The following is a 13,977-nucleotide window of genomic DNA, read 5'->3' on the forward strand; positions in this document are numbered from 1 at the left end:
CCAGAGGTGATCTAGTGTTTGATGCCCAGAGTGCACTGAGTTTCTGGAGGGAACACTTCTCCGACCTGCTGAATGGCAGTGAAAGTACAACACCAGGAGATGGCGAACCCGATTCCCCAATCTATGACGATGGAGCAGATGTTCCATTACCCGACCATGAAGAAATTCGAATAGCAATTATCCGCTTGAAGAACAACAAAGCGGCGGGGGCCGATGGACTACCGGCCGAGCTATTCAAATACGGCGGCGAAGAACTGATAAGGTGCACGCATCAGCTTCTTTGTAGAACATGGTCGGAAACATGCCCGACAATGGAATCTCAGTGTGCTCTGCCCAATCCATAAAGAGGGAGACCCCACAATCTGCGCCAATTACCGTGGTATAAGTCTCCACAATATCGCATATAAGGTTTTGTCGAGCGTATTGTGTGAAAGACTAAAGCCCACCGTCAACTAACTGATTGGACCTTATCAGTGTGGCTTTAGACATGGAAAATCGACAATGGGCCAAATATTCACCATGCGCCAAATCTTGGAAAAGACCCGAGAGAGAAGAATCCATACTCACCATCTTTTCATCGATCTTAAAGCTGCCTTCGATAGCACGAAAAGGAGCTGCCTTTATGCCGCGATGTCTGAATTTGGTATCCCTGCAAAACTAATACGGTTATGTAAACTGACGTTGAGCAACACCAAAAGCTCCGTCAGGATCGGGAAGGATCTCTCCGAGCCGTTCGATACCAAACGAGGCTTCAGACAGGGTGGCTCACTATCGTGCGACTTCTTCAATCTATTACTGGATAAAATAATACGAGCTGCAGAGCTAAATAGAGAAGGTACAACCTTCTACAAGAGTGTACAGCTGCTGGCGTATGCCGATGATATTGATATCATTGGAAGCAACAACAACTGTTCTGTTTTTTCCAGACTAGATAAAGAAGCGAAGCATATGGGTCTGGTGGTGAATGAGGACAAGACGAAATATAATCAAACAAACAGTCAGCGCACTCGCGTCTTGGCTCCCACGTCACTGTTGACAGTCATACCTTTGAAGTAGTAGATAGTTTCGTCTACCTGGGAACCAGCGTTAACAACGCCCACAATGTCAGCCTTGCAATCCAACGCAGAATCACTTTTGCCAACAGGTGTTACTTTGGACTGAGTAGGCAATTGCAAAGTAAAGTCCTCTCTCGACGAACAAAAATCAAACTCTACAAGTCGCTCATTATTCCCGTCCTGATGTATGGCGCCGAAGCGTGGACGATGACAACATCCGATGAGACGACTCTTGGGGTTTTCGAGAGAAAGGTTTTGCGTAAGATTTATGGTCCTCTGAACATTTGCAACGGCGAATACCGCAGACGATGGAACGATGAGCTGTACGATTTATACGACGACATTGACATAGTTCAGCGAATAAAAAGACAGCGGCTACGCTGGCTAGGTCATGTTGTACGAATGGATGAAAACACTCCAGCTCTGAAAGTGTGCGATGCAGTACCCACTGGAGGAAGCCGCGGAAGAGGACGACCTCCACTCCGGTGGAAAGACCAAGTGCAAAGTGACCTAGCTTCACTTGGTGTTTCCAGTTGGCGCCAAAAAGCAAAAAGGAGGAACGAGTGGCGCGCTCTGGTGGATTCGGCTATAATCGCGGTTTCTACGCCAAATATATATATATATATATATATATTTATTGCTGTCATAAGATCAACTCTTTTACGAATCCTTCTAAAGTATGCTAATTTTTTGCCAATTTTCTATATTGTCTATAATAATACCCAGGTATTTAATGTTTTTAGTTTTCTCAATACTTTTATTATTTATTGTTAAATCAAAAGTCCCTCTGAAATTTATTTCCATAAATTTTGTTTTACTCTCATTTAGTTTAAGTTTATTCATATTTAACCACTTACTAACTTCATCAATATCATTTAGTATGTTATTCTTACGCATTTACGCATTCTGAATATATTAGAGTGTCATTAGCATATAGTGTTATCTTACATGTTTTTATTACCGATTCTATGTCATTTATATATAATACGAATAGTATCGGTCCTAGAATTGATCTCTGTGGTATTCCTTTCTCAACAATACCCCACTGTGATATTTTTTCATTTACTTTTGTTCTTTGACATCTATTTTCCAAATACGACTTAAACCAGTTAAGTTCGATTCCCTGAACCTCATAATTATACATCTTATTTATAAGTATGTTTCTGTCTATGGTTTCAAAGGCCCTTTTAAAATCAAGAAAAATTGCAATAATTTTGTTATTTGTTCCCTTTGTTTTCCATTCATCTACGATATAATTTATCGCTGTTTCACATGAGTCATACTTGCGGAAACCCGATTGGAATTTTTAAAGAAGCATATTATCTTCAAGATATTCCATTAATTGTTCTTGCACTACGATTTCTAACAGTTTTTCGATAGTTTTTAATGTATTGGTCTAAATTCTTCTACATACTTTCTTCGTGTTACGTACTTTTTGAATTGGGGTTATCATATTATAGATTCTTTTAGCGATTGTGGGAAGACCCTTTCTAATAATAACCCTTTCTAATAACGATAACGATGTTTCTCCACTTATAAGACGTAAAATCCAATGTTGGGCATATCTCGCTTGTGCAAACTACGCACCCATATGGTTTATCAAACACATGAAAACATTATTGAGCCAATTGCACACCCACACAGGTGGAAAAAGATCGAAATTAATAATAACACGAAATTTGTCTTTTTTTCGTTTGCATTCTTAACTGTGTCGTAACAAATTCAGATTAAATACAATGCAAACCTCAAGTAGTTTTTTATTAGCGTTATTTATAGTATATCTGATTAATTGAAATAACTATTATCATTAAAAGCTATGACATCATTATAATTTTTTGTTGTAAAATATATTCGTATAACATAGAGTTTGATAAAAATTGTATTCTTGTATAAATTGATCTCAGTCTTGAGCTCACAAACATAATTGATCGAAGGGTGTATGATCAGAGCCCAGCTTCTCAAGCAAATGATAACGAACACAGGTAATCTCAAACTGTAAGCCCTATTGAAGTTCTATAAATCTTAAGAACTTGAAATTTTAATATAAAAGGAGCCAGAGTACGATTCGCGCTTCGATCTTATGTACAAAATATATATTATTGTAAGTGGAGGACGCCAATAGAAGTTTTGTAATTTTACCTAACCTATAAATTTCACAACCATCGGACAATGCATTTTGAGTGCTCAGTTAGCCCCGGAGACAATGAATCCCTGGCTAATGTCTAAAAAGACGTTTACCCACGAAAATATTTTGGATGACCCTAAGCGATTTACTTTGACACCAATCAATGAAAACAATTGATCCCACCCTATTGCATGGAACTGCTTATAGAGCACAAGTGATTCATTGAATAACAACTTCGATTCGAATTAAATACCTGAGACTTCATAAATATTTTGTATTTTTTAATTTTGACGATGTTGCTCCAATAATTTTGATTTCACACTCATCACACTCTAGAAGTCCAATTGTCAAAAAATATCGTTGAAATAGTGCAAACGTCGAGTTCGACCATCAAGCAAGCGCTGTTTCAATTATTCAAGGTATAAGCAATGCACCAAAAACCATTTGGAACCATATACATGAATAATGCTGGATAAAAGAAGAGGTATGGAGGACACATGAGTTAATGCAAAAATCCTCATGGACCGAACTTCCATCTGCCAATCGTCGCTGAATCGCAACAAAATCGATACATATCTGAAGCAGATGAGTACCGGTGATGTAAAAGTGGTTCAGTATCTACAATGATTTATTAAAACAGTCGTGGACAAATCGGAGTGAGCCGGCACACACGATCTGTCCTACCAACAATTAAATTGTCTGAAGGAAGCAATTGCTCTGAAGCGGCCAGATTTGGCCAAAATGAGAAGAATTGTGTTCCGTCAGGACAACGCCAGGCTACACACATCGTTAGTGGCTCATCAAATGCTACGGGGGCTTTTTCTTATGCATTCATCTTATAGTCCGGACCTGGCAGTAGTTGATTACTACCTATTCCTATTTAGGGCTAATGATTTTGCTAATGAAAAATTTGCCCGAAGAGAAGCTTGTAACTGTTCCAGTTTCTTTGCCAATCGAGACAAAGATTTCTCTGAGAGTGCTATTTGAAAATAATCTTCAAATCGTCTATGAGTTATTGAACAAAACTTTGCATAGTTGATGGAAATCTGCTCGTTTTACTTATGCTAAATTTATGATTTTTTTACTAGACCACACTATATTGTGATTTTTTTAACAATAGTCAGTTATACTGGGTTTATTTTTGTTTAACAATTTTCTCTAGCCTCTAATAAAAAACTCTTGGAGTTTAGAAAAATCAACTGAACCATTCTCTCTTAGTTTATCATAGGAGAACTAAGTGATAATTTCTTAAATGTTTGCTAATAAGTGCTTCAAAAGGTTTGATTGGAAAGTAAAAATGTTTAAATCGGTTTTATTGCTTACACAAGCACCTTATCACTGTTCACCGGGTTCATAAATAAAATCAAAATTTTGACTTTTGTTACATTGGCCAATAGGGGGCCATAAAAAGAAACTAATAAGACACACGTGACGCATAACTTTGCGTAACATAAATATGTATTCAAATGGATAACTATATTTGCATAAAGTGGCGGTCATCAAAATGGAAACAGTGATTTTCATTGTGGGAATTAAAAGTTCCCACAAAAACAGTTATGATATTATAACTAAGCTTTTTTTTAAATTTATTTATTTATTTTATTTCATTTAATTTTTTATTATTTATTATTAATTAATATTATTTTTTATTAATATTTTCATTTTTTTATTTCTTTTTTTTTGTTAAAAATTGTAATAATTTAATTTAAATACAATATTATTAATTATTACAACTTTTCTTCCGCCGTTTTCCAATAGATGTTCTAGAGTCAAGCACTGGTCGATTAAATCGATTTTTTTTTATATCGATCTCCCAACATTAACCCAAAAATATTTGTAGAGATTTGTTTGCATCCCAAACTTATTTTCAACTGAAAATGTCACTTTTTGAGCCGAGTTCTCGACATTTGCGGGAAATTTTGCTTTTCTTATTTAATTCCAAGAAAAGTCTCAGGCTCATCGACATTTGTAACCGTTTTTATACAAAAAAGCCTTAAATTTACAAAAACAAAACAGCGAAAGCAAAGTTGTAGACGTAATACTTTAATTATGTATTTTATTATATTTAATTTTTTATTATTATTTTTATTTTACTTTTTTTATTTTATTTTTTATTTTATTTTTTTATTTTTTATTTTATTATATTTTTTTTATTTTATTTTTTTTTATATTTTATTTTATTTTTTTATATTTTATTTTATTTTTTTATTTTTCATTTTATTTTAGTATTTTTTATTTAATTTAATTTTTTTATTTTTTATTTTATTTTTTTATATTTTATTTTTTGTTTTATTTTTTTATTTTTTATTTTATTTTATTTTTTATTTTTTATTTTATTTTTTTATATTACATTTTATTTTATTATTTTTTTATTTTTTATTTTTTTTTTATTTTTTATTTTATTTTTTTATTTTTTATTTTATTTTAGTATTTTTTATTTTATTTATTTTTTATTTTATTTTTTATTTTATTTTTTTATTTTTTATTTTATTTTTTTATTTTTTATATAATTTTTTTATTATTTATTTTATTTTTTTATTTTTTATTATTACTATTTTTTTAAATTTTTTTTTATTTTATTTTATTTTTTATTATTATTTTTATTTTATTATGATTTTCATTTTCTTTTATTTTTTTATTTATAATAATTATTTTATTTAAAATAAAAAAAAAATATTTTTCTAAAAAAGTATCCATAATTCAATTAAATTGTATTTAATGCTACTTTAACTGTAAAAAAAATAGTTTGACAAATATTTATTATGCATTAATAAGGCAGATAAACAAATATTTTGGCTTTTATAACCAAATAACTTTCGTTTTCACAACTTTTCCGAGAGTTAATAAGAATATGAACGCCAAGGCATGTTTTACTTGTAATCTGTATACGAAGCAGTTTTGAGCGGTATATTCACGTTTTTTATTTACACAAAACAAGGTGAAACGGTGAAATTGTGGTGGCGGGTGTAATATTTGGGAGCCAAAAATTGCGGCTATTATAAATTCAACATGACAAATATATGTTCTTGTGATTTAATTGTTTAACATTTGCTCTCCGAAATGATATACCTTAGTGTGTTGAAAAGAAAACAACGGAAACGAAATAAGCTATGAGAAAACATAATAAGGGATCAAAATATTACTTATCCGATTTTTCTTCTAAATATGGCGGAGCGCATAAAAGTTTGTGTATTTGAGCTAAATCTGGCTGGCTTTTCTGATTATTTCTGTTTAAACACGAGTTTGCGATTTATTATGCACCTTAATGCTAAACGCTTACTCATACTTGTCAAAGAAATATAGGGCTTTATTATGGAAAAACTTAGGGATTCTTATGCGAAGCATAAACGATTTGCAATTCTTTGTATTATAGCTGCATCTGTGAAATGAACCCAACTCAAATTGTCTTCATTGACAAAATTTTTGTTGACCTTCAGTCAAGGTTAAAGGTTATAGAGATTACACATTTTTGCGTTATGAAATTTACTCGGACACTGGTGAAATTCAAATGCTGTTATAATATAGAATTTGCAAAAACAATAACCACCCACGTAATCGCATAACAAGGTCCCTTCAAATCCAAAACAATAGAAATAGACATTGTTGTGTGTTATAGTCATGGGTTGTCAGACAACACAAGTATGCACTCAAATACCGCTAAGAGTTAAAATTATATTTGCAATGACTCGGCACTTTTGGAGAACGGCAGAGGAAATGACTTCTGCATTTTTTGCAACGCACTCGTTCTTCCTTAAAACCTTTCCACCTTCCAATTTGGTATCTTAAAAATACGTTACAAATATCGTAATTAGCGCTATCTGCCACGAAGCGACATCGAAGTAGTCCAAACAAGTCGGCTAGCACCGACTATTTGTAAGCACTATAGGAGTGTGACAAAGCATGAGATGTAAATGATAATGCGGTTTTTACGAGTATTTCAGTAAATGATATGGACATTCTAACGAGGACAGCGGTAATGACAGACATTCTTACTTAAAAGCCAATTACGGTGGGTATGTGCGTCAAATCAATGAAACCAATATTTTTTATTAACGAATTATTAATTTCACTTCTCAAAAACACAAAAACCTTAACAAAAAATATAATTGCTAAAATAAATTGGTATAAAAAACTTATTTACACCCATTTTTTTTATTTTGTTATAGGAATTTATTTTCTCAAATTAAGAAAAAATAATAATAATATTGTTCTATACGAAGATAACTTTATGAACTTAAGCTATTATTATATTATCAAATTAGATCCACATATTTATCAAGCAGTACATTCGTGTTGGTTTTGCTGAAATGTTAAGTAAACGGAAGTACGGAAGATTAGCCTTTGATCATTCTTGCATCTGTTCCGACGACAATAGGCGATAATTTCATTTAAACCCCATTTAGATATGTATAGAAATGCTTGCAACATTTTATAAACTATTCACTTAAGGGGTTTGGGGTAGTCAGAATTTTCATATACATTTTTATTTATTTATTTTTTTTTTGTTAAGTGTTTGTAAGTATTATCTTAAAAATATTTTCTGAAAATTTAAAGTTGATCCGATAATTACTTATCGAGTTAATCGACAAATAACAAAGAAGTGTGAAACTTTTTTTTCTCAAAAATATGTTTTTGAACTGGTGACAACTGTAACTCGAAAACCTCTCAGTAGATTTTAATGAAATTTCTACAGCTTTTAGAATACATTTTGTTGGTTTTCAATAAAAGAAAAAAGCTCCAGGATTTTCTATTTAAAAAACTATTTTTTCTTATCCGATGAATCAACAAGAACTTATGATTGTCACCGCAAGACCTTTTTTGGAATTGGGTCAACACAAACAGCTATAGCTATATAAATTTTTCGATCGAAGAACTAGATTTTTCTTATCTTACAATGCCATTTTGCCCTTGAATTTGTTCTTGCTTCTTGTTTTGAAAATTACAGCATTTAAGTTACATATTTTGAAATGTTTATAGGGATCGGTTATTTTAATTCGCACTCAAATTCTCCAACTTTGTTTTTTTTTATACCCTTTTTATACCCTGAACAGGATATATTAAGTTTCACAAAGTTTGTAACACCCTGAAGGAAGCGTCGGAGGCCCTATAAAGTATATATGTATATAAATGATCAAGTATGTTGAACTAAGTCGATTTAGCCATGTCCGTCTGTCTGTCTGTATGTCTGTATATATACGAACTAGTCCTTCAGTTTTTAAGATATCGTTTTGAAATTTTGCAGATGTTATTTTCTCTTCAAGAAGCTGCTCATTTGTCGGTACTGCCGATATCGGACCACTATATCATATAGCTGCCATACAAACTATCGATCGGAATCAAGGGCTCGTATGGAAAACTTCCGCATTTTACTACATATCTTCACAAAATTTGGTGTGAGTTATTGTTCATAGAAATAATTTAATCTCCGAAAAAATTGTTCAAATCGGTTCACTATAGCATATAGCTGTCATACAAACTAAACGATCGGAATCAAGGGCTTGTATGGAAAACTTCCGCATTTTACCACGAAATTTGGTGTGAGTTATTGTTCATAGAAATAATTTAATCTCCGAAAAAATTGTTCAAATCGGTTCACTATATCATATAGCTGCCATACAAATTGAACGATCGGAATCAAGGGCTTGTATGGAAAACTTCCGCATTTTACTACATATCTTCACGAAATTTGGTGCGAGTGATTGTTCATAGAAATAATTTAATATCCGAAAAAATTGTTCAGATCGGTTCACTATAGCATATAGCTGCCATACAAATCGAACGATCGGAATCAATGGCTTGTATGGAAAATTTTCACATTTGACGTGGTATCTTCACGAAATTTGACATGGATTACTGCTTAGGGTAATAATATAATCTCCGAAGAAATTGTTCAGATAACTATATAACCTAAATGTTTCTAGCAAACAATCCGACTAAAAAGAATTAGTAAAATGTTTTCTTTATTTTTTACTTACATTTTCTTACGTCTCTAGATTTGCTTAAACACATAGTTACTAAAATAAATGCACCTGTGAAGGGTATATTAGCTTCGGTACAGCCGAAGTTAACGTTTTTTCTTGTTTTTAACTGAAATGCGTTTGTTGTGATTCATATATTTACGGAATATAATTAGTGCTTGAATTTATTTCGATTTTTTTTTCGAAACAAACCATTACTTTGGTTCCAAAAAATATGTAATAGTACATCGTGGAGTCCGACTAAAAAGAAACTGATAAAAAACTGACTACAAAGTTGTACTCTGATGTCAAAAAGTTTTCATCTGAAAGCGCTGCGCTAATCGATCCAATATTGAATATAAAGGTTATATCATTTTTACAATTCCATAAAAAAATAGGCGTAAAAGTTCCATTATGCCTTATTCTTCTATCTAATTTTATTATGTAAACAAACTTCCAGGTAGAAAAAATTTCGAATCCCAATCAAACCAGATTTCGTTATTAATACTCATAAACCCCTTCAAATAGTGATGCCTAAAGAAAAGCAAATATCGCGACACAACAGGTAGCAACAACGACGTTAAGCTGGCATAGATGCAATCACACGCTACAACAACTTTTATGAAAACAAAAACATTTAAGACACCCAACATAGATATATACATGCATATGCATATAGGCAGTGAGAATGTGTGGTGGAAAACGTGTTAGTATTGAGCAGTTGCACCCAAACAATACGGATGCATATCCCGCGTACGGTTGCCCGTTGTTTGCTGCACAATTGGACGCATGTAGGAATGTATGTATGCCCGTATATACGTAGTTGTGTCGCCGTTTTGCATTTTTAAACGTTTAATTTTTCCAATCAAAAGCCGGTTGTTTTTCTACTATATGTATAAATTTTCATGTAAGCTTCGGCTGTTCCAAGTCAGTGGAAAGTCACGTAGGCCTGCTCTGAAATCAGCTTGGCTTCACGAACAGCTTCTACTAAAATTGGAGCATGGAACAGAAAACAAAAAAAAAAAAAAATATCCACATTTTAAATACATGCAAATGCTACTCTACATTGAATGCAAAGGCGTGGAGGAAGACAAAAATCTTATAAATTTTTAAAACCTCAAAAGTTATGAGATAAGAAAACGGGTGAATTGATAAAGACATAATTCACAAGCACATGCCTACTACACACATACATATGGACATACATATGCACATGCCCACATTACAAAGAAACTAGCGTGTAATATGCGAACGAAAACGAAGTCAAAACAAATGAGAACAAACGTGTTGTTGTAGACACAAAAAAATGTGTAAAATTACAAGATTTTAGCTATAAATAAAATAAAAAAAAATTCAAATTGGATTTCGTACAATTTTGAGAAATTTTATTTTCATGTGATTTTATGCACTTGTCGTTTTAAAAAAGAAAGTGAAATTTTAAATTTAATTAAATAATAACTTTTGAAAATTATAGTGATTTTAGTTTTAAAACTCAAATAAATTCATTTAATATTCATATTCATATTTGTTGGTAAAAATACAAATATTTCTTGTTATTGTTATGAAGAATTGGTATCTAATGTAACTAAAGAATCAGCTGACTATGAATATCAGTCGCTATATGCACTTTAATGCAAACGCTCAAGCAAGGTGAAAAGCAATTGAACTCGTGAACTCAAGGTCGTTGTCAAAACAAAAATTTATGTGTTGCAGTTTACAATTGTACATATGATTGTATGTATGTGTGTAATGTAAAACATTTTTTTCTTATTTTTTGAACCACATAATGTTTGGGAGAACAACGAATATATCGTTCCTGATCTTCAAAACCGGATTTGACACGGTTTTTCATCCAGCCAAGTACTGTCCCCGTAAATGGAAATCCCCCCAAACTGTTAGGGCTGCCGCAGCCAAAACAAGAATTACTAATTTTTATATAATCGACAAATTCCAAATTCTATCCATCACAACTGCCATAACAACACTAGTAGTAACTAGTAACTTCTTGCAATACTCGACGCTAATTTTTATTGTTTTTATTCCACGAGTATTTTTGGTAGCGAATAAAACATGCAAAATGTTGCTCACACTTTAGCATTCACTTCTTGACTTGAAACTCAAATGTTAATTGTTTTTAACACGTGAGTAATACCTACCCGCATACCAACACATTTGTTTATATGGTAATTCAAGTACACAGAAATATAATAATATTATTTAATATATTATATTCAGAGCTTCGTACGCAAATGGTATATGTAAAAAATAAAATAAAATAAAATAAAATAGTTTATTGAAGTTTTATATATTTTTAATAGTTTTATTTGTTGCATAAAACTGTAAATTTCATTTTACTTCTAACGACCTCGTAGTGTTAACATTCAACTTGATAAATTCAAGGTTAATATACCAAACGGTACAAAAGAAACAATTAAAGTTTGCAATTATACATACATAAATTATGTTGATTGCATGCACAAATTTGTGTATTCTGGCTATTTGCTCATTCTTGCATTTTGTACGTTCTACGAGTATTAGTTTATTGAGGAATTGTTTGAATCGCTTACCAATACACAATGGCTAACTGTCATAGTTTCCTATTTCTTAGAGCTTTGTACTTTCAAATTTAAATGCCTAAAATTCCTAATTATTTGAGCATGAAATTAAACTTGTTCATAGCATTTAAATTTTTAACAAATACATTTTTTATTATTTTTTTACTTTAACCATGATGGCATGCGAATTGTGAATCTAAACAATTTTGTAAAATAAAATGTCTCCATATGCATAGGTACAGTTTATCAGGTCAAGGTGATTAAAGAAATTGCGTAATAAAGCAATTGAATGGAAATGAATAACAATCTAAAGCGAATGAAAGAATTAGGAAAAAAAGATATACATATATATAAATAACATATCTTGGAAGATCGACACTCAAAGATATTATATATAATACTGTGAATACCTTAAATTATATATTATTTTTGATTATGGAAAATTTAAAAAAAAAAAATTCAAAACTAAATACAAAAAAGGTCCAAAAAGTTCCATGACGAAATGTTTACTACTAAGCTAACTGTAAAATAAAATGTATAGGGAAGTACAAGCCGTTGAAACCACATGTATACCTATGTATCATTATTATTTTCAGGTATTGTAATGTAAACTACTCCAATAAGAATTCGAGAAATAATTGTCACCCTCCAGAATTTATTCCACAAAATTGAGACATAAATGGAGAAAAATTGCATGGTAAAAAAAAAAAAATGTATATTAATCAGCTTGGTGGTACAAATATGGAGAAGATCGGAACTGAAAACATATACATAGTATCTGTGGAATAAAAATACATATCCATTTGTCATGTAGGTACATGGTTGCGTTGGAATTAAACGAAGTAGAGTACTTTAAATGCCAATAAATAAGTGTACACAGTGTTAGTTTTCAATTTACGAATTTTCTATAAGAAGCACAGTTTAAATATGCATAGAGCATTTTTAACAAAAACAAAAAAAAAACTATAATATGTAGCTATTATAACTATATTGACATAAGACAGTGATAGATCGTATTTTCATAAGCTTTATATACATACCTCCTTTTTTCCTTTGGTTTACCACTGGCGGTCAACATCACTGTGGAGGCTGAAGACTCGACAGCAGCTGTTTTCTTTATATTTGACGCATTGATGCCCGAACTGATTGCAACCATTTTGTTGAATTTTTATTAAAATATTTTTTTATTTTGGTTTTTTAGAGTTTTTTTTCAGTATTGAATTATATATCTTATCTGTATTTATTCGATAGTAGTGGCGGCTGCTGAATTGAATTGTTTGCTGCCCGCCAATTATCTCAATGTATCACTTAAACTTGCTTGTATCCTTTATTAATATGACACAATTATTTTTAAAAACAAAAAATAAGTTTGACATTTGCATTGGCACTGAAATATTACAGAAACAGGATTAACTCTTTGTAACACTTCAATAACACTTAGCTGTTAGCTAAAAACACAAATATAGTTTTTACTATTCTTCCTTTTCTTCAAGCTCACTGAGGACTATTACCCAATCGATTTGTTGATCGATGATGGATTTAATGGTCACCGACTTTGGAGCAAAATAGGACAGATAGAAGAAAGCAATTCCACACTCACGACCCTGGTGGCTGTTGGCAATTAGACTTTCTTTTTTACTTCTTCCGCCTTTTTTTTCTTCGCACTATGATTCTAGACTTAATTGCCGCGCACTCCACAATGTCAAGTGGAAGCGAAAATTGTGGAATTTTGACAAGGGTGCCCAAGACCACGGAGAATATTCTCGTATATAAAAGACGTACTGTTTTTATGAGTTGCTGCTGAGTTTTAAATGAGAAATTTTCCACACTTGTTTTGTGTCTTTCTCAATCTATCGCAAAATTGCACTTTACACTTTTGAACCAATAATTTATTTGAGATACACTCTTGCTTTTGCAGATTACACACTCTATAGTTATTAGGCATTTTATTGCCCATTAATATTAACACAATCAATTTTCATTTCACTATTTTAGATTTATTTCCTTTACACAATGGTGAAGTTAATATCAAAAAGGAATAGAAAAAATTGACGAAATAAGTGACTGAACGAACATGCACGACGACGACGTAATTGGTAAAAGAATCAACGAAAGAAATAAACTAAAACAAATCAGGGTTGCAACAAAATTGAATTAACATTTTCATATGTATTAACTATATCAATTACATGCAGCAAATCATGATATTTATTCCAAATATATATAATAAATATATATAATTTAAATTTACATACTTCGCTTCGACGAGAGAAGTCGAAATCTTA

General features: G+C 31.6%; 1 protein-coding gene across 5 annotated transcripts in view; it reads right to left on the reverse strand.

Annotated features, from left to right (window-relative positions):
- The window catches only part of LOC105209562 (protein similar), a 159,768-nt gene extending 146,005 nt beyond the window's left edge, over nt 1-13,763 (reverse strand). The window contains exons 1-2 of one of the 5 annotated variants that reach the window (XM_054225901.1): nt 13,475-13,763; nt 12,733-13,017 (exon numbers count right to left, since the gene is read on the reverse strand). In XM_054225901.1, the coding sequence (XP_054081876.1) occupies nt 12,733-12,848 (116 nt within the window). In that variant the 5' untranslated portion in view covers nt 12,849-13,017; nt 13,475-13,763. Of the gene's footprint in view, nt 1-12,732 lie in introns of all 5 variants that reach the window. The other 4 variants (XM_054225900.1, XM_054225899.1, XM_054225898.1 and 1 more) reach the window with 4 other exon arrangements.
- Nucleotides 13,764-13,977: the final 214 nt, after the last annotated feature.

Source organism: Zeugodacus cucurbitae, chromosome 2 (assembly GCF_028554725.1).
Source record: "Zeugodacus cucurbitae isolate PBARC_wt_2022May chromosome 2, idZeuCucr1.2, whole genome shotgun sequence".
NCBI classification, from domain to species: domain Eukaryota; kingdom Metazoa; phylum Arthropoda; class Insecta; order Diptera; family Tephritidae; genus Zeugodacus; species Zeugodacus cucurbitae.